General features: G+C 36.2%; 1 protein-coding gene across 15 annotated transcripts in view; it reads left to right on the top strand.

Moving 5' to 3' along the window:
* Window positions 1-26,151, top strand: part of KLHL13 (kelch like family member 13) — a 389,271-nt gene that overhangs the window by 274,847 nt on the left and 88,273 nt on the right. For 8 of the 15 annotated variants that reach the window (XM_059911116.1, XM_059911114.1, XM_059911112.1 and 5 more), the window contains one exon: window positions 3,642-3,715. The exons of 4 other annotated variants lie outside the window; for them this stretch is intronic. In XM_059911116.1, coding sequence (XP_059767099.1) covers window positions 3,666-3,715 — 50 coding nt within the window. In that variant the 5' untranslated portion in view covers window positions 3,642-3,665. Of the gene's footprint in view, window positions 1-3,641; window positions 3,716-25,194; window positions 25,318-26,151 lie in introns of those variants that run through there. 3 more of the 15 variants (XM_059911126.1, XM_059911124.1, XM_059911128.1) reach the window with 2 other exon arrangements.

Genomic DNA, 26,151 nt, shown 5'->3' with positions numbered 1-26,151 from the left:
CAGCATATATATGGGTCTTGTTTTTGTATCCATTCAGCAAGACTGTGTCTTTTGGTTGGAGCATTTAATCCATTCACGTTTAAGGTAATTATCGATATGTATGTTCCTATGACCATTTTCTTAATTGTTTTGGGTTTGTTTTTGTAGGTCCTTTTCTTCTCTTGTGTTTCCCACTTAGAGAAGTTCCTTTAGCATTTGTTGTAGAGCTGGTTTGGTGGTGCTGAATTCTCTTAGCTTTTACTTGTCTGTAAAGCTTTTGATTTCTCCATCGAATCTAAATGAGATCCTTGCTGGGTAGAGTAATTTTGGTTGTAGGTTCTTCCCTTTCCTCACTTTAAGTATATCATGACACTCCCTTCTGGCTTGTAGAGTTTCTGCTGAGAAATCAGCTGTTAACCTTATGGGAGTTCCCTTGTGTGTTATTTCTCGTTTTTCCCTTGCTGCTTTCAATAATTTTTCTTTGGCTTTAATTTTTGCCACTTTGATTACTATGTGTCTCGGCGTGTTTCTCCTTGGGTTTATCCTGTATGGGACTCTCTGTGCTTCCTGGACTTGGGTGGCTATTTCCTTTCCCATGTTAGGGAAGTTTTCGACTATAATCTCTTCAAATATTTTCTCTGGTCCTTTCTCTCTCTCTTCTCCTTCTGGGACCCCTATGATGCGAATGTTGTTGTGTTTAATGTTGTCCCAGAGGTCTCTTAGGCTGTCTTCATTTCTTTTCATTCTTTTTTGTTTATTCTGTTCCGCAGCAGTGAATTCCACCATTCTGTCTTCCAGGTCACTTACCCGTTCTTCTGCCTCAGTTATTCTGCTATTGATTCCTTCTAGTGTAGTTTTCATTTCAGTTATTGTATTGTTCATCTCTGTTTGTTTGTTCTTTAATTCTTCTAGGTCTTTGTTAAACATTTCTTGCATCTTCTTGATCTTTGCCTCCATTCTTATTCCGAAGTCTTGGATCATCTTCATTATCATTATTCTGAATTCTTTTTCTGGAAGGTTGCCTATCTCCACTTCGTTTAGTTGGTTTTCTGGGGTTTTATCTTGTTCCTTTCTCTGGTACATAGCCCTCTGCCTTTTCATCTTGTCTATCTTTCTGTGAATGTGGTTTTTGTTCTACAGGCTGCAGGATTGTAGTTTTTCTTGCTTCTGCTGTCTGCCCTCTGGTGGTTGAGGCTATCTAAGAAGCTTGATGGGAGGCTCTGGTGGTGGGTAGAACTCACCCTTGTTGTTTTTGTTTTCAGTGTTTTTCCTTCTTTCTATACCCTACCTCACTTGATATCATCACCATTTCCCCCTGTTACTTAAATAGATTTTGTCTTTGATATGTCTCCTTATCCCTTTAAAATCTGTCAGTGATCTGTCATAAGTCCTAGTTCTTCCTGCCTGCCCTCATAGTCCTTGTCTGTGCTCTCATTTCATGCCTTGATTTTGGAAGTAGTTTCTTATCAGTCTCCATACTTCTGGTCTCTCTCTCTCTGATCCACCACCACATTGCAGGCAGTGTTAATTTTCTAATACGTATGTTTGATCATACAAACTCCATGGTTAAAAATGGTTGGTTTCATTTATATCCTGCATAAGTTGATCACATGCACTTACTTCCTCTCTCTTCCTAACTCCATTAAAATGAGAGTAAAGAAATGGAAAAATTCAAAAGGGCAAAGAGAACAGGAATGGAAACACTGACAGATGTAAGGTTGGAACTGTTTTTTTACTTAGAGCAAAGGAAGTTACAACTCCAGTATCTTCCCCTACATGAACTTTCAAGAGAAACCAACTCTTTCTTCCCATAGAATTCCTAATATTTCAAGACTTGGAGGCACCTGGTCTGTAGAAGGCAGGAATGAGTCATGAGATTGAAAGCATGGGCTGTTCTTTGAAAGTCTAAAATAAGTCGCTGAAGTCTCCTGTACCATCACCCCCTCTCTGCTCCTCTGGAGACCAGAGGTTTATTATGTGGAGAATTTGACAGGAGAGCCCCAGACTCAGAGATCCAGGTGCAGCAAGTGGATTGCTTAAAACGATGGGATTACGTGAAAGTTTGCATACCTAATTTTGGGACCTGTATGTTCTACCCTAGATGCAGTTGGTAAAAAGTTTCATGAATTAATTATTTTCACATTCCCAGATTCCTAATAGTAATCTAGATATAGCTGGTTTTCTCTTGGCACATCTTCTAAAAAAGCATGTAGCCTAAACAAAATTAAAATTTCTCAACCTCTCAAAATTCTCTCACTGGTTAAACATTTTTAGAAAAGATAAGTCAAAAGTCAGTTGATTTTGAGATGCTTAAAAAATTTATTTTGTTTAGGCTACTCAGTTTCTTTACTTGTAATAACAGGATTATAAGCAGAGAAATGCGATTGTGCAAATAATTATGAATGCTATGTTGTCATTTGATTTGTTTCTTTTTTAGAGTTTTGAAGACCCAAGAAACAGAGTACAGTTGACCCTAAAACAGCACAGGAGTTAGGGGCGCCAACCCCTAAACAGTTGAAAAGCCTCGTATTGCTATCTCTGCTTTTAAAAAAAGAAAAAGAATTGATAAATGATGCACCCAAGGGCAGGAAGTTGAAACAGTTTGGATAGAATCAGGACTGAAACCCTAGTTCTTTTGATTCCACATATTATGATCTCTAATTGAACACAAGCTTTTCCCCACACTTAGTTAATTTAAAGATTTGTAAAATGAAAATGCAGGCACTATATTTATTGAAAAAATGTGTAAGTGGACCTGCACAGTTCAAACCTGTGTTGTTCATGGTCAACTGTACTTTTTCCCCTTCTACTTCTTTTCCTTTTGCCCCTAAATTAAGGGACAGGTGAAGGCAGGGAACAATGAAGAAAATCTTTTTTCCTCTAGCTTAATTATTTTAGGTTTTCAAGTAGTTTTATAACAAACATAATTATGTTAACAAACTAAACTGGATACTATACCTTTTTACCTTCCCAATGCAATAAATTGATTTTATTAACAAGAAACATTTATGTAAATTATACATTTTTGCTTCCCAATATATTTGAAATTAATAGAATACATTAAATATACTCTCTATCTCCAATGCAAAGCATCCACATTACTAAAAACAAATATATACTATAGTTTACTACCACCTCGCCTGCTCCTTTCCCATAAAAACAATGTTCCTACCTCCAATACCTATTTTATATCTTTAAGGTTTAAAAATCTTTAAACAATCTTTCTATCCTTAATTTTGACCAACCACTTCGAAAATCGTGGGCCCTGCATATGGGGCCCACAGGCCTCAAGTCCCGCTGGTAACTCTTCTCTTCCTAACTTCTCTGTCTCACCCAACTTCACACATACGCCCCAGGTCTTCTGACTCTCATTTAATCCATCTTCCTGTATACATGGTGGTTTTTCCATAGATCATTGTTAGCTAATGATTTCACATGAAATCAGTCAGTACTCTTTAATGATTTCAGTGTTGAATTTCGTAGGTATTTTGACTATTGCAGATTCAGTTTCTTAATTTTCATAAGCTGTAATATGGATATTAGGTACATGGACATACATTTTGCCTATCGCAAAATATGTAAAATATTACAAAGGTAGCATAATATGAAAATTCTAGTGTTGATTTTCATAGTAAATATTGACTTCTTTTCCTCCTGAACAGGTCATTCTCCAACTTTTAGAGGTGATGGATCATCTGCATAGAGGGGAATCAGTTGCGGCAATACTCCGTAACCGGTATATTTATGGAAGCAATTTACCTTATAAGTTATATAATGTCTCTTCTGCTTATTTATTTACCTAACATAGTTGGTACTCAATAAATATTTGTTGAATACCTGGCATAAAATAAAAGTATTTGCTATATGAGTGAATAAAAGAATGCCTGGGTGACAAAGAAATGGAATGAAGAACATGTTAATGACTGTGTGTTCTGAGCTAATGAAAAAAATAGAAAATATAATCAGAAATTAAAATTGGTGTACATTGTGAACACCTGGAATTCAGTCAGTGGAGCTATTGATTTGAATTTTTAGTTTTAAAGCATACCAATGAATAAATACTGGTATCTGTTGCTTATGAATAGATGTCTCAATGAAGTATTTTTTTAAATAGTATTGCCCTGTCATTGCGTGTACCTTTCTGTTATTTAAAATTCCAGTTAAAACTTTTTTAGGGAGTTCTGAGAAATTGAGAGCTTCCTCTGTCAGTTTAGGATTTTAAATTCGTGGTTTAAAAAAACATAGCCTTTACTTTGCAGGTGTGAAAGAGTATCCCTTATTCCCAGTAGTTTAATTGTATGGTTTGGGTGAAATATTTGAAATAATATGCTGGAGTTGTCTGTATCATGGTTCTGACAGTTACTAGTGTAGTCTTGGTTAAGTTTTTTAATTGCTCTGGGCCTTAACTTTCTCGTCTGTGAATTGGGGATAATAATAATAATACCTATATCTCAAGGTTGTTTTGAGGATTAAAAAAGTGTCTATTGGGTGTGTGTGTTTGTGTGGAGAGAGAGAACTTGGCAAGTAATTCACGGTATATCAGTGCTTGTGTTGAAATATAAATGTGGGATTTTAACTATTTTGAAAATACAATATTTGTGTTACTAAATTCTAAAGTACTTTAAAAATAGGTGTGTCTTAAAAGAATATGGAAAGGGGGGAAAGGTTGAAGTATAAAGGGGACACATATAACGTCATTGTTATTTGAAAGATACCATGCTAGGAATTGTACATAATATTCCCATCAAGGAAATATTGTATGAAAGGTACATGCTTGTTGGAATGTGGGCAAGGGGCTGTAAGGTAGACTTGTTCAGAGATACCGAAAGCCAGGAGATCACAGCAGGAATCATGTGTTGCCACGTTGGGTGAAAAGATAGAAGAGTAGATTGCTGGGCCGGTTCGAGGGGGGAAGTTGTGCCGAATACCTAATGGTGAACTGAGTCTGTAGAGTTCAAGCACTGCTGAAGTGGGGATTCTATATCACACATTTGGAAGAGGAACTAGTAGGACGGCAGGATTTCCTAAGCTCAAGTTGATAACTGTGGTGGTTATAGCATAATTGAATTTGTTTCCATTATTATTATTGAGATATAATTGCATACAGTAAAATACACAAACATTTAAATATACATCTTGATTTATTTTTATACATGCAAACATCCAGGTAACCACAACCCAGGTCAAGATAGAAAACAATGCCATCCCTCCAGAGAATTCCCTCATTCCCCTTTCCAGTTCATGTCCCCTCCCTTCCTACTGACTTACATATTTTGGGTTAGTGTTCCTTGTTCTTGAACTTCATGTAAATGGAGTCAAACACTGTGTATTCTTTTGTGTATGGCTTCTGTTGTTCAAAATAATGTTTTTGAAATCCACCATCCTTGCAGGTATCTGTAGTTTCTTCTTTTTTTATTGCTCTGTAGTGTTCCATTGTTTAAATATACCACAGTTTGTTTATCCATTTCTTGTTGAGAGTCACTTAAGTTATACCCATTATTTGGCTATTATGAATTAAGCTGTTGTTGACATTTTTTAGCAAATCTTTTTGTGGCCATATACACTCATTTCCTTTGGATATATACCTAGAAGTAGAATTGGTGGGTCATAGGAGATGTATACATATATTTATTTAACATTCGTAGAAACTGCCAAACACTTTTTTAAAGTGGTTATACCATTTTCTTTTCTGACCAGTAATACGTGAGAACCCTCACAAACTCTTGGTATTTAATTTTAGCTATTCTCTTGGGTATATAGTTGTTTCCCACTATGGTTTTCTCTTTGCATTTTCCTCACGTGTTTATTAGCTATTTGTCTTTTAGAAGTATCTGTTCAAATCTTTTGCCCATTTAAAAAATTGGGGTTTTTTTCTCTTTGAGTTTTAAGAGTTTTTAAATTTTTTCTTGATATTTAGATGTATGTATTATGAATATTTTCTTCCAGTCTGTAGCTGGCCATCCCATTTTCTTGTTTGTGTCTTTTGGTGAGCAGTTTTATTTTTGTTTCATTTTGATGAAGTTCAATTTATCATTTTTTTTCTTTTATGCTCAGTAATTTTTGCATCTTTCTAAGAAATCTTTACCCTCCCAAATTTCAGGCTTTCTTCCTGATGTTTTATAGTTTTAGCCCTCACATTATAAGTGCATTCTTGACCAGAAACTTAAATAAATGAACTTATGACCTGTTTGTATACACAAATTACGGATCAGTTTCATATTCTAAATAAAACACAAACCAAACACATTTAGGAATGTATGAAAAGTATTAACCCTTTGTGACTAGGAAAGTTTTACCCCAGAGTGTGAATTCCTTAATACCATGAAAGCTACTCATATGACGCATCCTGTCAATAGATCTCATAAGAAATAAAAGGTACAGTAAATGCTGAAGGTGTTTGAAAAAAATTCATTGCCCATAAGAATAAAGAATTAGTGATAGAAAGTTGCACTCTTAACAAGAAAAATAATTATCTCTCTGAAACCAACAAACAAGCATCGCACTTAATGATAAATTTAAGAGTTGTTCCTTAAGCAGCAACAAAACAATTATGCCCTCTAATTACCACTTTAAAATATATATCTATAAACTATGGCCAATGTCAATAAAGAGGCATACTTAACAGGAAGGAGGAGACAAAAAAATGATCAAGTTTTAGAAGATAGACTCATGTGCCTGCAAAAGCTAAGACATAAAAACAACTTCTTAATTGATAGAATTTTAATATAAGTTCTAAATATAGTTGAATATAAGATAAAAATAAAAACCAGTACCTTTTATCTATATTACAAATAGTCATTTAAAATATATAATGGAAAACATTCCATTTCCAAAAGCCATAAAATGTAAATATTTAGTAATAACCCCAACAAAAATTTCTAGGACCTATATGAAGAAAATTTAAAAATTCAACTGAGAGATAGGAAAGAAGATATTTTTTAAAAATGGAGAGACATGTGATGGTCCTTGATTAAAAGGCTAAATTTTAGAAAGAGCTCTTCCCAAATTGTTATATAGATTTAACACGAATTTAATAGGAAATTTAAAATTTTGTCAAGGTGATTATTCAATAAGATAATGAATGTATGAAAGAAATGTATCCCCATTGCTTAATACAATGTCTGACATGTAGTAATTGCTGGTCAAAAAAATCTAATTTTTCTATTTATAATTCAACAAACATTTATTGTGTAATTGCTAAGTGCTAAACATTTTCAGGTGCTAAAATATGATGATGAATATTAAAAGTGATGAATCTTTGTTCTTTTGGAGAAAGTTAATGTCGAAAATTAATAAACAAGGTAGGAAGATAAAGAATTAAGGGTGGAGGGTGGCAATGCAGAATAACATCAACCTGTTATTAGTCTTAGATGTTTTTAGTCTTGCAATCTACCATTCATCATATGTTTTACCCTATTAGGACTTTTATTCCAGTGATTCATTCAGTATAGGGAGAGGTCAGCCATATGTGTCTTGCTTTGTTGCAAACAGCATCTCAGTGTGAGCATCGTCCTCATGTACACATTACGGTAATGTCAGGGAGACATTTGGTTAAGAGTCACCCAGTTGGTGTTATGGTGGTAGTGTGTACTGATGGGGTTCCTAGCTGTAATAAGGATTTCTGCAGTGACGTGTAAAGCTCTAACAGTGTTCCAGTTTTCTAAAAGTACTCTTTGATAAATAAAACACAGTATATAATATTGTCTGGTGTTTGCAATAAGGAAAAAGAGTGCCAAACACTGTATAATTGGATTTTCATCCCTTTAACAAATATTATGCACCACTTACTGTGCACGGTGTTAGGGATATGGCAGTGAATGATAATACATGGTTCCCTGCCAGTTTGGTGGTTATTGTAGTAGTCAAAATAAGAAATGAGGAGAGTCTGAACAGAGGTGATGGCAGTGGAAATGAAGAAGAGGGGAGGGGAGGGAGCTGTGAAATATTTAGGGGTAACTTTAACAATACTTGGCGTTCAACTAGATTCTTCACACTCTAGTCAACATGATCTTTTAAAACTGATTATCTGATAATGTGGTCCAGATTGCCCTTTCCTGTCCCTGACTATTGAAATCCTACCTGTTCTCCAAGACCCAGATCAAATTCAGTGCCCTATGTATCAACCTTCCCTGAGCAATCCAAGCAGATAATCAGGAGGTCTCTTTTGCCTCTGAACTGGTTTTTTTCCCTGTAGTGAATTTTATCACATTCGGCTCTGCATTGAAGTTAATTTGAACATGTCTTTGAATACAGCGTCATTAAGAGAGCTCTTTCAGAGCGTGACTACTTGTATCTAATGTATATTTACATCACATTGCATATAATGCAGGATTTTGTACATAATAGGCATTCATTAAATATTTATAGAAGTTATAACATTTATCAATAATTATTTGTTGCTGATGATTTTATTTGGTTAAATTGTTTAGGGTAGTTTTGTTTCCCACAGTCAATTTTTACTAATAGTTAAGCAATTGAATATTAAGCAACAATCTTTAAGTTGTAAAATAGACTAATGAAATTTATTACAGATTCTAGGAATAAGCTCAGACTTTTTTTACTGGCTTACTATATAATCATTTCTTAATAGTATATGATGCCAAGGGAACACAGGGCTTTCAATCTGGTCATTTGATATTTTAAAATATTGAGCCTTTACTATTTGTCAAGCGCTGACCTCATCTGTAACATTTAAGGATTGGAAGATCCCGACCTTCCTTTTAGTTTTAAAAGTCTGGAATTATATCTTTAAACCTAAGCACACAGTAGGTGATAAATAAACACATCTTTGATTAACCTTGAGGATGGTCAGTCATTGAAGATGTCCTTTTTATTACTGTTTTCACAATTTGACTTTATAAACTTCCATGAAAGTATGGTTATTTATGCTTTTTAAAGATTAAAAATTTATGAGGATCTAGTTTTACCTTTGCTAAATTGAGTCAGTGATTATAATAAGGTTAAATCTTAGGCTAGAAGATGCCTATAAGCATTATAATATGAGGGTAATGCACGAATTTCTGAGGCCAGTTAAATTTTATACAGTGGACTTTTATTTTGGCTCAGAAATTCTGTAGGTCTTGGTTACCCATTATAATTGTCATAATACATTGCTGTAGGTGCACGTTTATCAGCATATTTGTTCCTCTTACCGAATAGTTGCATATCTTTATACAAAGGACGTGAACTTTTTAGTAATGTTGCCTGTTTGATCTTTCTAGAGAATTTTCCAGGCCATGGAAAGTGTTCCTGCTTCTGGGGAGAGGAATTACTACCCTGATTCCCCTTTCTATGTCTTAAATGTTCCTGTTCATAATTCTGTAAATGTTCTACACATTCTTTCTGGGACATCTCATCTACAGCCATTAGTTGAATCCCAAACTATATGTGAAGACCTTAACATTTCTATCTATTTAACATTTAAATCTTTTTCATGAGTCCCCAACTAAAAAGTGCTGTATTCCTCTCTCTACCAGTTTGTTCATTTGTTTTGACTTTACAAGTAATGCATATTTATTATAGAACACTTAAAAATAACAAATTATATACAGAGAAAATAATCACTGAAAGTAACTCTGTTAACCCCTTAATGCATTTTCACTCTAGTCTTTTGGTGCATTTTGAAATGTAACTGAAGTTGTAATTATTGAACATGATATGATTCTAGTGTTGTACTTAAGAGCAGAGGCTTTGAAGTCTTCCAAATACAGGTTCAGATCAAGCTTTGCTTCTTGCTAGCTGTGTGAACTTTGGAAAGTTTCTTAACCTCTCTGAGTCTGTTTCCTCATCTATAAAATAAAAGAGTATCATTGTTTGGGATTGTTCTGAGAATAAAATAAAATTTTGTAAGGTAGTCACATTCCTGGCACATGGTAAATTCTCAATAAATGGAAGCACTTACTGTTTTATTATACTGTATATTATATACTGTATATATATATAATATTTTATTAAACAGTATATTATGCTGTTTTTCTTAGTTGTATCATGAACATTTTCACATGTTAATAAAAACTTGTAGTAGATATAATAGCTGCAAAGTATAAACTCTTTCATGGTAAAAATGATTTCTTAAATATTTAGGTTGGATCCACTTTTGGGGTGTTATTTGTTTTAGTGTCTTCCATATCTATCATATTTTCTCTCCTCACTTTAATATTTGTTATCTTTTTTCCTTTTACTTAATGAATTTATTTTATACTGTATCAGACTCTCTCTTTACTCCCTCTGATATACATTTTGGTTGTTACTCTGGTTTAGTTTCCTGATAGTTGGCTAATACAATTTATTGCTTTCCTCATCTGATCATGTTATCTTATTTGGCTTCCTCTTCCTGCTTTACTGAGGCCATGTTTTCTCATTCTCCTGAATGTGCCAAAGGCTTTCAACATTGTTTTCTGACTCCTATATGAAAGCATTTGCAGAGTTCTGCTCTTTCTCTGAGTCTTTATAATGACAAATCTCCTTTTCCTTGTTTTTCAATACATTTTCATTGCTCCCATGCTAGTTGTTTTTCTGTTTGTTTATTCTCAAAGGAAGAAAGATTCCTTGAATGGCCTTTGTACTGGCTGTTCCCTTTGTCTGAAACGTTCTTCCCCATGGTCTTTGTGTGGCTGGTTCTTCTTTTCAGATCTCCACTTAAATGTCCACTTAAAGGTTTTCTTTGACTACCCACTCTAAAGTGGTCACTTGTTTAGTGTCACACCCCCCCCCCCCCGCCCCAGTTTCATTCTCTGCATGACTCGTCACTACCACTATTAGGTATTTTCCTTCTTTGTTTATTATCTATCCCTTTTTGCTAAAATAGAAGCTCTAGGAAGTCAGGGATCTTGTCTGTCTTGATTATCTTTTTCCCCAGCCAAGATTCCTGACTTTGTTTATTTTATTTTATTTTTTTAATTTTTATTTTATATTGGAGTGGAGCTGGTTAACAATGTTGGGTTAGTTTCAGGTGTACAGCAAAGTGATTCAGTTGTACATATACATGTATCTTTTCTTTTTCAAATTCTTTTCCCATTTAGATTATTACAGAATATTGAGCACTGTTTCCTGTGCTATGTAGTAGGTCCTTGTTGGTTATCTATTTTAAATATAGCAGTGTGTACTTTAATTTTAGCACCTACCACCATGTCTTGTACATATTAGTTGCTCAGTAGGTATTTGCCTACTGAATGAATTGACCATTGCCCCTTTATGTGCTCTTGGGTACTAATCCAACCCCTTCCTCAGAGTTTTACCCATGAGCCAATACTGATAGAAATAAATGACTGAAATAAATAGATGAGGGAGAAGAGACAATTCTTCCTTGCAGAACAATTCCGAATTTTATATATGTACGAATGTGTGTGTTTGTATGTATATATTTCCCCCATTCAACAGATGGAACTTCATCTATCTCCCCCCTTGAGTGTGGACTTAATGATTTGCTTTCCAAAGGAAAGGAAAAAATAGTACCTTTATAGTGAAGAAATCTGGCAAATACTACCTGTGGTAGACTTAATAGTGGCCCTCCAAAGATGTCTGCATATTAGTCCACAGAACCTGTGACTGATACTGTATGTGGCAAAAACAGACTTTGCAGATGTGATCAAGTTAAGGACCTTGAGGTGGGGAAATTATCCTGGATTATCCAGGAGAGCCCAGTGTAATCACAAGGGTCCTCATAAAAGGGATGCAGGTGGATTCAGAGTCAGAAAAGGGAGATGTGATGATGGAAGGAGAGTTTGGAGCCATGCTGTTGGAAGATGGAGGAAGGTGTCATGAGCCGTAGCATGCAGGTGGCCTCTAGAAGCTGGAAAAGACAAAGAAACAAATTCTCCCCTCAAGCCCTGCCAATACCTTGATTCTAGACTTCTGACCTCTAAAACATTAAGATAGTCAATTTGTGTTGTTTAAAGCTGTTAAGATTGTAGTTATTTGTCACAGCAGTAATAAGAAATGAATATACCATGTATCCACAGTCTGGCACACAGTCTTCCCAGTATATAGCAATATTTGTAATTTCTGACTTGATATGAACACAAGAGAGGTATCAGGGGTGGACAGTGGAAGGGAACAGCACCTTTGCCAGGTCTGTTTCCATACCTGTGCTGTATTTTCTTACTTTTTGTGTCTGTTAGATATTTAGCGGTAAGTTGGGGGTGGCAGGATCAGAGGCTATTAGCTATTTGTTATTTAAATTTAGACACTCATGTATTCATCTTAAAGTTTTCCTTACCCAATTGTGTAATTTATGCTCACTGTGAAGTATTTGGAAAAATATGGAAAAGTATAATTCTACTGTACTGAAAGCACTGTTAATATTTTGAAACTCATAAATACAAGTGTTTATTCAACGTGAAGATTGCCTGGTATTGTAAACACGATGGGTCCAAACCTGTCTCATCTCTGTCCCCAGAACCTGCTTCCTCATCTGTGGTCTTGGCCTTGCTTAGAGACACTGCCATTCACTCAGAAAGTCGGCCATCATCCAGGACTCTTCTTTCTTTCTCATTCCCCATATTCAGTCAGTCACCAAATCCCCTTTCTCTTTCCTAATTATTTCTCCAATCCACTCCCTCTGCTGCTTTATTCTTATTACCTCCTTCTTATTTCAGACCCACATAGTTTGTCACCTAGATCTTTATAATATCCTTCTAAACTGATTTTTGGCCTCCAGTCTTAAACCTCTTTTACCTCCCACCTCCTTCTCCCTCTCCAGTCCATCCCTCCCGTTACAGCCATAATGATCTTTCTGGAATGTAAAGATGTATGTTCATATCGCTTCCTTGTTTAGATTTCTTCACTGGCTCGCAGTGTGGCAAGGCCTTTCGTGCGACTCCTCTCTGCCTGCCTAGCCTCATCTCTTGCCTAGAGCACGTGTTGCCCTCCCTCAAAATTGGGAGATGATATGTTTCCTCCTGTTTCCATCCCTCTTGCTGGTACGCCTTCTCCCTGGTTGTTGGCCTAACCAACTCCTGTTTATCCTTCAAGACCCAGCAAAGGTATTATCAACTCCTCTGTGATACTTTCACTGACATGTACCCCATTCCTCTTCCAAACAGAATTAGGTATTCTTTTCTTATGGCTCCCATGGTATCAACTCTTATTTCAGTGGTGGTGGTAGTGGTGATCAAAGTCCCAATAGTAGCGCTAGTTGTATTTGAATAGTCATTATAATAGCTGACACATATAGCATTTACTTTGTGCCAGGTTCGAACTCTTTTATACACACACACACACACACACACATATATAATTCTATATTCCTTATTCCAAATTTATCTTATTCTCATAATAACCCCATGAAGAAGGTACTATCATTATTCTCATTCTACAAATGAATATATCGAGGCACAGAAAAATTTAAGTAAGTTGTCCAGGGTCACATAGCTAATAAGCATGGATGCAGGGCTCACACCCAGGAAGTTCAGCTCAGAGTCTGTGCATTTAACCATATGCCTGTCTGTCTCCTTCCCTGGGTTGTGAACTCCCTTAGGACTTTTTACCTACTACCCATGATGTTGACCCTAAGGCCAAGGCATTTCTGCTGTATTTTGGAAGTGCATACTATTAGTAGGTTAAGTGCTATAAATGAATTGGGAACCTGGAAACTGATAAAAGTAAGTTTTTCTTTAAAAAGTTTTCTCTTCTCTCCTTTTCCAATCCTTCAGTTTTTCCCCCTTTTCATCTTCCCAACAAATGCAGTTGCATGGGAAGTGTTGAAAGATTATGTAAAATTTCCAAAGGCTCCTGAACCACAGTTGGGTCATGGGTTACATGGGACTAGGAACATGGACCCATGAAATAATTCAGAGCCTTAGCGATGTGGATGCTTTTTAAAAATATACAGTCAGACAACAAAGTTTTCCTTTCGGTTATCAGTGTTGTGTGATATTTTGACTTCCTATCTCCTAATACTTTTCTTTCTGCCATTGCTTCATTTTAGATTAAAATGAATAGAAAAAGAGTAGTACCTTTTCTTTTTCCTGGAAGGAAGCTCTACTCTTCCTTTGGATTGTAGTTTCTGTGCCTGCCTTTGGGTTTTAGCTATGGCAATCCCAAGCTTTGTGACCCTCAGGCAGCCCTATTATGGGTCTCCTCTGAGAGCCCAAGGCCTTAATATGCCATTGAGGGAAAGGGAACGTGTCCTCCTCCCTTACTTCCTACCCTTACTGGGTAGATAATGAAATAAATTCTTCCAAAGGTGGAGACATTTTCCTTTATCAGCACAACATGGCATAGCTGACATAGATACGAGCTCCAGATAGCTAGAAAGAAATCCTCTGGTGATGTTAGCAATCTGCTTTTCGGGAAACAAAATAACAGAGGCAGCAGAGTGAATTTGAATTAAACTTGTTTTTGACAGGAGCTGTGCCTAGATATAGACAGTGTCCTTTATTTTTCCTGGCACATTATTGAAAAGAGTATTATGTAACTTCGCCTGAACTTGTCTGAGATCAGCCATTGTCCAGAGCTGGCTAGAACATACTTTTCTCTCTAGGTTCCCTGAGGCAGTGCTAAAACCAATAAGGCCTCTAGGGAGAGAATAGCTATTTGATCTCCAGACCCTACAGTCTGCCGCTTCACGTTACATTTATCCGTTGACCGTGTGGCATGAAGGGGAAAGTACATAAATATTAGCTTTTGATCCCATACTCCTACCCATTTCCTTTAAGGGTAGTTCATTACCTGATAGACCCTTCTGTTGAAAAGGCAGAGTGCAGTCCTGAGTTTGAAAAACGCTGTTTTCTGGTCCTGGCTCTGCCAACATAACAGTGGCAATTTATTTAATATGCTATCAATTTCTTTCTTTTTCTTTCTCCTTTTTTTCCAAACAGAAATACTTTCTTTCTCCTGTCTTGAAAATTAATGAGATGATATGCTTGAATTACTTTGTTCTCCCTGGAAGGTAGACCCTCCAGCAGGTCAAGTTGATTTTTGAAAGGAGTTGAAAACAGAGTTAAGGCTATTTGTTTTTCTAAGAATAGTTGTGGCTCCACAAAAAAGAGACTGCATTTCTTTAGAGATAGAAAAAGATTGTAGAGATGTTGTACAACCCTCTTAAATATAAAACGAAAGGGAATCTGATATGCAAAGGTGAGAGAACTTTTCCAAGTTCGCATAGCAAGGGAAAGAGCCAAGACACGAGTACCCAGGTTTTCTGACATGAAGTGTCATTTTTACCTCAGAAACCTACATTTTGCACATTTAAAGCAAAAAAAGTAGTTTCTATAATTAAACGTTTTCTGTCAGATTTTCGGTATTGTATGGTGCATAAATTTTGTATTTATAGTTAAATTGGTATATAGTCTATCATTATTTATATGTGTAAAACACTTTTGGCTAAATAGTTCAAGTAGTTTCTTTTCTGTGAGATGGATAAGTATTAATAAGGGAATTAATGCTTACATTAATTACAATAAGGGAATAAGTCTTAATCTAATAATCAGTGGCAAGTAGGGAGGTAGATAAAAATAGATCGAAACGTAACCCAGTCAGTGTCCTAAACGTTACTATGAGCGCTATTCTAGTGTAGTATTTGGCCATAAACATATATTTAATGACACGTCTGCATCCAGACACAGCTCTTGCTGTTAACAACGTTGTTAATTCAATTTCAACTCATTCTCCTGCCTCAGTCATTTTGTTTCCCCTAAAACAGATTGCTAAAACCATCAATTTCTTTCCAGCTGTCTATAGCCCCAGGTATTAGTTTCCTCTTGCTGCTGTAACAAATAACCAGAATCTCAGTGCTTAAAACAACACAGATTTATTATCTTGCAGTTCTGGAGGTCATGGGGCTAAACTCAAGGTATAGGCAGGACTGTGTTCCTTTTGGAGTCTTTAAGGGAGAATCTGCTTCCTTACCTTTCTCAGCTTTCAGAGGCCACCTGCACTCCTTTGCTCTCTTCCTCCATCTTCAAAGCCAGCAACAGCGGGTTGAGTTCATTTCACATCTCATCACTTGGACCTCTTCTGCTTCCTTCTTCCAATTTTAAGAATGCTTATGATTATATTGAGCCTACTTGAATAATCCGGTATAATCCCCCCATTTCATAGCCCTCAGTTTAATCACACCTGCAAAGTCTTTTTTGCCATGTCAAGTAACATATTCACGGGTCTTGGGGATTAGGCAGTGTTCTGGGGATTAGGCCATTGTCTTGCTCACCACACTCAGTATCCATGTCTACACTACCATGCTGTGTATTTGCCTTCTGAGAGTGTTAAGATAATGGCTCTTTTTCAGTTTTAAGAATTATTTTCTAAAACATTTATCACAAATTCTTATTCCAGTGCCCCTCATGTGCTTTCCTTCCCTTTTCTTTAAAAAATATATTTTATTTATTTATTTATTTGGCCACGCCACGCAGCTTGCAGGATTTAGTTCCCTGACAAGGGATTGAACCTGGGCCCTCAGCAGTGAAAGCACCACGTCCTAACCACTGGACCACCAGGGAATTCCCTTCCTTCCCTTATTAAGAGAATTTTTACACATTACAGATGAAATAATATGTATACATATATGTATATGAAAATTACAGAAGTTTTGGAAAATGCAGAAAAGAAAATAAATCACACATTATTTCACCTTATCTAAGGTAAACCAGTTATTGTGTTGGCGTACATCCTTTCAACTGTTTTTCCATGCATACATTTTACATGGTCATCATGTATGTACAATTTTGTATTTTACAAAGTGATGCCATTAACACTTTCCATATTGTTAATAATCTACTTAATAATCACCTAATGAAGAAAATAACATTTTTTAAATAAAGTTAATCTACGTATAGTAGAAAATTTAGAAAATACAAAAATGTATAAATAAAAAATAATTTCTAATGTCATTATTCAGATTTAACTACTCTTTTAACATTTAGCTATATTTCACTCAGCCATTTTTTCCTCCCTTTTTTTAAATAAAGTAAAATTAGACTCATACCTTATACATATTTTTATATCATGTTTTTCTCTAATAATGCAGTTTTAACATTTCCCCATATTACTACTATATATTGTTCTAAATGGTACAATTTAAAATAAATAGTATTGCAAAATTAATATATCTCATTATTTTTAGAACTTAGAAAGTACTTTTATGAAAAGAAAATTTATATCATTCAGTTATTTAACTACTCGGTTAATATATTGGTCTATATTTATATAAAATGTGTGTGTATGTATTATTTTTATAAAAATAGGCTCATATTATAGATATTATTTTGTTTTTGTATTTTTCACATAATATATCAAGAGTATCGTTCTGTGTCCTCATTCCTTTTCATCATCACTCAACGTGATATGCTTATAAAATGCTATCTGGAACATAATAAGCACTAAAATATTTCCCCTTAAAGTTGTTATCATCAACCTCATTATAGGTATTATTTTAGTGTATGCATGTACCAAAATTTATATTGGCATTTCCCAATTTGTAATACTTTTTATTTTGAAACAATCTCAAATTTACAGAAAAACTATATCAGTACACAGAACTCTTCTTTTTCTTGAACCATTTTAGAGTAACTTGCTGACACAATGCCCATTAGCCCCAAATTCTCTAGTGTATAACTCCTATAAATGAGAACATTCTCCTATATAACCTCAATTCAACTATCAAAATCAGGAAATTAACATTAATCCATTACCACATTCTAATCAAGGCCCATTCAGATATTTACAATTATCCCCAAAATGTTCTTGATAGCAAAAAGTTCCAGTTCAGAATCATGCATTGCATTTAATTGTAATATCGCTTCAGTTTTCTTCATATGGAACACTTCCTCAGTCTTTCCTTGACTTTCATGACCTTGACACTTCTGAGGACTAAAGGCCAACTATTTTGTAAAATGTCCTTCAGTTTGGCTTAGTCCTAATGGTTTGTCATGATTCTATTCAGGTTTTCCTTCTTTAGCAGGAATTGCACAGAAGTGAAACTGTATTCTCATTGCAGCCTATCAGGTGACATGTGATTTTAATTTGTCCCATATTGGTGATGTTAACTTGATTAAGCTGCTGTCTGTCAGGCTTCTCCACTGTAAAATTACTTTTTCTCTCCCTTCTAATGAATGGTGTTTCTGGGCAGGTAGTGGGAGTACCTTGAGACTCTATAAATATCTTGTTCCTCATCAAACTTTTTTTTTACTTGAAGTATAGTTGATTTACAGTATTGTGTTAGTTTCAGGTGTACAGCAAAGTGATTCAGTTATAAATATATATATTTTTCAGATTATTTTCCATTATAGGTTATTATAAGACATTGACTCTAGTTCCCTGTGCTATACAGTAAATCCTTGTTGCTTATCTATTTTATGTATAGTAGTTTGTATCTGTTAATTCCATACTCCTGATTTATCCCTCCCGCCCTTCCTTTCCCCTTTGGTAAGCCTAAGTTTGTTTTCTATGTCTGAGTCTGATTCTGTATTATTTTTTAGATTCCACGTATATGTTATATAATATTTGTCTTTCTCTGTCTGACTTCACTTAGTATGATAATCTCTAGGTCAATTCACATTGCTGCAAATGGTAATATTTCATTCTTTTTTATGGCTGAGTAATATTCCATTGTATAAATATGCCATGTCTTCTTAATCCAATCTCCTGTTGATGGACACTTTGTTTCCATGTCTTGGCTATTATAGATAGTGCTGCGATGAACATTGGGGTGCATGTATCTTTTCGAATTAGAGTTTTCATCCTTTCTGGTTATATGCCCTGGAGTGGGATTGCTGGGTTGTATGGTAGTTCTATTTTTAGTTTTTTAAGGAACCTCCATACTGCTCTCCATAGTGGCTGCACCAATTTACATTCCCACCAACAGTGTACAAGGGTTCCCTTTTCTCCACACCCTCTTCACACATATACACATATACATGTACATCTATATTTCAATATGTTGAAAACTATGAATTCCCCTCAATACCTAAAATTCCTTTTTTTAAAAAAATTTTTATTGGAGTGTAGTTGATTTACCCTCAACTTCTAATACAACACCACAGAGCTCATTCTAACTTTCTGCCTTTCCATGTTTTCACCCCTCAATCTCTAATATTAAGAAACGTGTCTCCTGGGGAATTCCCTGGCGGTCCAGTGATTAAGACTCAGTGCTTTCACCACCGAGGGCCCGGGTTCAATCCCTAGTCGGGGAACTAAGATCCCACAAGCTACCCGGCTTGGCCAAAAAAATGAAAAAGAAAAGAAAAGAAAAGAAATGTGTCTCTCCCATTATTTGGCCAGTGCCATATGCAGCCCGTATCCTGTTGATGCACCCTGCCCTCTCCCTCCCCGGATGTTGGCCTCCAACGATCCCAGTCTGGCTGTGGCTGCTGTCCCCCAGCATGAATACTGTCGTCAGTTTGTTTGGGGTTCAACTCGCCACGCCAGGCCATCCTTGATGTTGCTTCCTCATCCTCTGCAGCCCCATAAAGGGCCTTCACCATGCCCTCCCTCCCCTGCCCTCACCAGAGGATGCCTACTTTGCTTGACGCCACTTAGGGCTTTCTGACGAAACTGTTCAGTAAGGGGAAGTTCATGAACTTTCTCTTTATTTTGACTGTTCAGTTGTTGTCACTTTTTTTCTCACAAACAAAATTTTTAATGATTACTACCCTTCTATTGGATGTTTAATTATCTCACATACTTTTTGTTGTTGTTATTCTTATAAATAAATAGTGTTTTCATGCAGTCAGCAGCCACATTTTCTTCATTATATTTTATGGTATTTTTGCTTGTCAACTTGAGCTCTTCAGATTAATATTAATTAGCTTACTAATTAATTATTATTTCTGATTTGATTATCACTTAATGATATTGTAGAAGTATGATGACAGAAAATGAGGAAGTTGGGAATTAGATGATTTTTCAGATAACTTATAGAATCACTACTTCTTTCTCATAATAGCCATTTTTGAATGGAGATAATTTTAAAACCTATTATGTAGTAACCTCTTCCTGGTTATTTAAGGTTAAAGACATGAGTTCAGAAAGTCTGATTTCCTTAGCATGGCATAGAAAGCCCTTCATATTGGGCACCCAAACTATCTTTCTAACCCCATTTTTTGCCACTTCTCATTTTTATAACCTGTGCTGTTGCTGTACTGCATTATTTTTCCTTTGTTAGATATGCCACATTCTTTTGTATTGCTGTGATGGTGTTGGATTCCCAACAGGTAATTAAGCATGTGCTCAGAGCACCAGCCAGGCATAGGCGCCAAACGATGGGGGGCAAAAAGAGTATTTGATATTTCATGACCATCAGTTTTATTCTCATCAAAGATTTATTCTCATCTTTATCTTTGATTTCCTTTCCCCTAATTTACAGTATAGAGTTATTTATGCTTTGAAATACATATGAGGATGAATGTAAAGAGGCAATACAATACTCAAGAGGAAATGCAATAGTCTTTTCTGTGATTAAGACCTCTCTAAGTTTATTCAGACCCTCTGTGCCTTTGTTTTTGCTGGATCTCTTAACTCTGCTCCCCGCCTCCAGCTGAATTATAGGATATTCCATCCCAATCTGTTTGATTGCACATCTATCAGATCACTTAGCACATTGTGTAATAATTACTTTTTAAATAGTCTCTCCCGACTAGACTATGAAGTCCATGATGAAAATGTTATTTTCCTATCTAGCCTTCCATTTCCTGCATCTAACCCAGTGACTTACGCAAAGTAGAGACTCATTAAATGTTGTCGAACTGAACAACTTATTGTCCTGTCTATAGGTGCAGATGGTGGCCCTTGTAGGAGAGATTAAATGATCTCTCTTAAACTGTAGGACACTTGATTCAGTAGCATCTACTGGGATTAAATTTGACATGTTTGAGTACTCTAGTATTTTTAGTACATCAAACTGTTCAGGGAATAGGTGGTGCTCAGAAAGAAGCAATCTACAAAAGCCATAAGATTCTTATGCAACAAGATGATTTACTAGTGGGTTTTCCTCCCAGCTTGCGTAGTGTTCTCACAATCAGGATATATATTTAGATTTTTCTAGATTTATTTTTGTATATACATGTTCATTCAGTTACCTTAGTTCCTTAAAAATCAAAGAACCTTTTCAGTTAGATTTGGACCAGAGATGCAGGCACCTTCTGATCTGTTCACTAGAGACAGTTTAAGGGGAAAAAAACATTTTTTTTTCTTTTTTAACATCTTTATTGGAGTATAATTGCTTTACAATGGTGTGTTAGTTTCTGCTATATAACAAAGTGAATCAGCTATACATATACATATATCACCATATCCCCTCCCTCTTGCATCTCCCTCCCACCCTCCCTATCCCACCCCTCTAGGTGGTCACGAAGCACCGAGCTGATCTCCCTGTGCTATGCGGTTGCTTCCCACTAGCTATCTGTTTTACATTTGGTAGTGTATATGTGTCCATGCCACTCTCTCACTTCGTCCCAGCTTACCCTTCCCCCTCCCTGTGTCCTCAAGTCCATTCTCTACGTCTGCGTCTTTATTCCTGTCCTGCCCCTATGAAAAAAAATTTAAAAATTCTGTTGGATGGATTCTACATGACCACTGGTTCTTTCGCTGCATAAATATCATTTATCTATGGCCTACAGCAGTCACGGAATGGCTTAATTTGGTCCTGTCCCAGAATGACAGTCCTGCCCCAGACTACAAAAAGATTCCAAAGACCATCTTTTGAGCATGGAGCCACCTGAGTAGAATGTCTTCGCCGGTGGTGGGTCCCAGATGCTAGTTAGCACATGGAAGCTGGTTTGTTGTGGGCATTGTCACAGGTCTGAAGTGAAATAAGAAAAACAACAATTTTGTGATGTTTTTCTCCCAGAAAGTTGAATTTATTGATTATAAAGAACCATCCTCTATTCTGAGATTGTCTGTTACTTTTTGGTTGTTAAAATGTCCATTTGCCCTTTCTTTAATGAAATGATAGTTATGAGAGGTCGTGTACCCCTATTATATGAAAGCCTTAAGGCAAGATGTGTTTCAGAATTTAGGTTCTTTTTGTTTTTTAGACAGGTAATAGAGCGCATGTCTCCTATATTACATAACAGCCCCAGTAGGAGCTGAATTGACACCCTGTAATCAGAGTAATATTTCTGCAGTGAAATGTATTTATACATATTAGCATATTTATACTGAGATAGAAAAAGCGTGTGTATAGCCTCACGTTTGTTCAGGTCAGGCTTTACTGCCAGATGAGTTCAGGTCAGTTCAGATTTTGCTGCCAAATGAGTTGACTTACAGGCAGAAAAAAAAGAAACATTTGATTTCCAATTGTTTGGATTTTGAAACTGCGGATAAGAGGTCATGGATTAATAGTTGCCTTTGAAAATATTCCTACTTTGCAAAATAAAGTTGGCTACCCTTTGTAGGACCCCAGGATGTTTTTGATATTTCACTGGCCCACAAAACCCAAAAGCATGAGAAAACGCTCCCCTGAACACTATTGAAGTGAATATAGCTTTACTTTTATACTCATCTCTAGCCAATGATAATGGAATCTCTGCAGGTTGCAAGATTCCTCAAATATACATTTAATCAAAGTAAATTGAAATTAAGTTTATTTTGTAGCATTTTTAGGAGATTAGAAGAAGAGAGAAGGTTGCAGCAGAACACCACCCATAATTCCCAGTGATAAGTTGGGATTCTCTGATAGGGATTGGTTCTAGCCTCAAAGAACCTGTTCGATGCATTTGTTTGGCCAAATAGCTAAGTGAACTTTAGACCCTGTAGGTAGGTCTCTGTTGAGGAAGAGCAACGGCAATTAGCTATGTGAACTTACAAGTCCAAAATGAGTTAGCTGCTATGAAAGCACTTTGACGATAAAGACCACTTTAACATGTAAAATTGTTATTTTAGGAATAATTCCATAGCTACAGCATATTGCCTTTCATGCCACACATTCATTGTGTATCATTGTCCAGCCTGGCTTCTGGATGGAGAGGTGATTTGACCTCTCTATTCTACATGGTCTTTTAAGGTTCTCTTCTCCAGTACCCTGGCAGGATAGATTACATAGGTAAAATCTAATACTCTTTGCCTTCAAAATTTTGTGAAGGCACATTTTCCTAATTATAACCTCATAAGTGGATATGAGTTGGTATACATCCACATGTCTTATATATAGTATGAAGTAATAGAATCAAAGCAACACAACTACATAATTCTTATTCTAGCAAATTTGTCCAGAATGTGGACTTGGGAAAACAATTATTGTACCCAGCTGTGCTGTAATTTGGCTCTTACTTACAAACAGTATTTCTCAGTTAACCAATGTGCTAGTTATTGATTTGTTGACCCTCAGGTTCAAATTCACCCTTTTTGCCTGCTCTGTGGACATGGATTTGAGGCTTTTAAATATTTGTTTCCTTTACCACTTGGCATTGAAGTTTTGTTAGTAGAAGTTTCTGGAAAGGCATACCACGAGGAGAGGGATTTGCTTCAAGCTTCCTGTGGGCTTGCTCAGCAGACTGTTCAGGCAACTCAGGCATCTTCTCTAGTGCTCAGTTTCTTCACCCAATTGTCAGTAGCTTTTCCTGGCGCCGCCTTAGACAGTGTTGTGGAAGAGTGCTTCTGGTAAGACACTTCCCAGAGGTATGTTCCAAATGATAGGCTCATCTTTGAAATTTCTGGAAAATTTCAAAGCTGGCTCAGTTTTCCAGAAATTCCAAAGATGAGGACCACAGCAACTTCTCTGCCCTTCTGTGAGCTATGCCCTCTCCAAATAAGGTCTGGATCTTGGCCCTGGGTGGGGGGCACTTCCTTGGACCTTTAGCCTTGGGGGAGGGATCTCTTACTTGGGTGCTTTATCTCAGCCCTAGGGGTAGTAGTTGTTCCTGACATCTGACATTCCTGTATTTTTTAGAATTCTCTTTGCTTAGCATTAGCCAGTTGCTCATCACTCCAGTTCCCTGTTATTCAAATCCCCTGTCAAAGCTAATAATTCTTTTTGTGAAACTCCTAGTTCAAATTACTGTTTGGTTTCTCTCCTGATTAGGCCTAGACAGATGCAACCAGTTAAAGGTCCCTATGAGCCACCATGTATCACTTGCAATGTGATTTTTAAGAGATGATACTATTGTGTCTGTACTTGAAAAAATTAAGACCACACATTTCACATATCTTTTGGGGAAATGTTCTTCCCGCCGAGCCTCTGTATATCTGTGTATTTGTCTCTCCTCTCTTTGCACGTCCCCCCACCTTTGCTGTTAGTTACTCTTATCCCTTTCTCTTTCTATTCGCCTTTATAAACTCCATTTCTAATCCCAGCTTTGCCTTTAACAAGCTATCACTTGACCTCCCTGGGTCTCAATTTCCTTCTTGGTGAGGCAAAGATAATAAAAGATCATAAATTAATGAAATCAAGGACATGAAAGTGCTTTGTAATTAGTAGGGCATCATACAAAAGTAAAGTGATATTATTGGCATTTATTAAATGGTTTTCTCTTCCATGTTTTTAATTTTTAGTTGCATTTTCTTTTAAGAGCTTTAAGGAGCCTTCAGGGGTGCTTACAGTCTGATAAAATAGATATAAATACGTATAATTATTAGATGAGGTAGAATGTGCTGCGTGCTAAAATAGGGGAACGACAGGATTATGGGCACCCTGACAGTTACAATTTAATTGTGGCCTGAGGATTTGTGGTTTAGTTCCAAGGAGCAAAGAGAGCCACCTGATCTTGAAGGACCTGAACTGCCATTTGTTAAATTGCTGTGACACAAATGAGCCTTGCGCTAGGCACTTTACATACGTGATCATATTTAATCTTTACATTTATTCCTATATTGTTAAATTATTTTATTGTGTCTTAGACTTATTTTCAAAATATTTGGCTGGAAGACAGATTTTTGTTCGTTTTGTTTTTAATTGAAACCCCCCCTCCAGTTATATGTGAGTAGTCAGTGGCAGTGAAAGTCTTCAAGATGGAAAATTCTACTTTTTATGCCACTTTTAAGGTATATTCTGTTTTTGTATATATCCACGGATACCTGCATTTGAAAAAATTGGTTAAATGCTTTCACCTTAGCATAAGAATAAAGATTCTCTATGATAAGCTCTATATTGAAAAAAGGAAATGATTTGTTTAAAAATTATTCTCTCTTGTTGGCCAGTAGATAGTGTGTCAGCGGGTGTAGTATATTCTAGGGGATGACACGGTTGACTACAGGAAGAAATGTAGCATTCTATTTAAATTAGAGGTGGGTGCTCTTTGAATACAAAGTATTCTGTCAAATCACAGGGTGAGTGCATCTCCCAGTGGAAGATGTTGCAAAGTGCAAGTGACTGTGAGTCTTTCCGGAAGCACTTGTCCTCACAGCTTGGATTCTAGGAGATGCCTGCCAAAGATACTTCACCTTTCTCTTGGGAAGTCAACAGGTGTAAGTCTTCAGATTTATTAAAAACTCCTTTAGTTTTGAATTTCTTTGTGTTGAGTTGTACATTTGTTCTTTGTCAGTTTGCAGACAAGATGGTAACTTCCTGTTTGTTTGGCAAACAAAATATGTGAGTATAGCATGTGCAGTTTTAAAAAATAGCTCCTGTCAGAGCAGTGTTTTCTGAACACTTGGTGTGCGTGCTACTGGCAGTATAAAGACTCCAGGCAGTACACAGACTTACACTTTCAATTTGAATAGGTTTGTTGTTTGTTTTAACGTTTATTAGGGGAAAAAAAAAAGCCTGGTGTATTACACTTGCGATTTCAAGAATATTATTGCTGAAGTCAAGACTAGGGCAGGTAACAGCATCTCATCCAGACCAACTGCATTAGTAGTGAGGTGCTCAGGCATACTCGACAATGCATGGCTGCAGTCTTTTCAAGGAGAGAGCAAAACTTTACATGCAGAGAATGGTAATTTTTAAATCTACAGAATATTTGTAGGATATGTAATTGTGAATTGGAATCAAGCCTGTGCTGTATATTTTGTTGGTTTTCTTTTTTTTTTCTATTTTGTTCTTGAACTAACATGGATCAGGAGATAAAATGGTATTTCTAAAATGTAAAGGTGCTAGACTGTGAAGGAAATGCTCATACTTGGGCATGATTTTGATGAAATCAGTCATGTATCTTCAGATATGAAGACCTAATTTAGTAATTGCCTGAACCATCTGCTACTGATGTAAAAGGACCAACTGCAAAGAAAACAACTAGCACACAAATATGATGAAAATTATTTGAAATTTGTATTTTCATAAGCACGATAAGAATGCACCTC

This window comes from Balaenoptera ricei, chromosome X, assembly GCF_028023285.1.
Source record: "Balaenoptera ricei isolate mBalRic1 chromosome X, mBalRic1.hap2, whole genome shotgun sequence".
Classification (NCBI taxonomy): domain Eukaryota; kingdom Metazoa; phylum Chordata; class Mammalia; order Artiodactyla; family Balaenopteridae; genus Balaenoptera; species Balaenoptera ricei.
The sequence above is the reverse complement of the archived record's forward strand: the minus strand, read 5'-3'. Positions and strand labels throughout refer to the sequence as shown.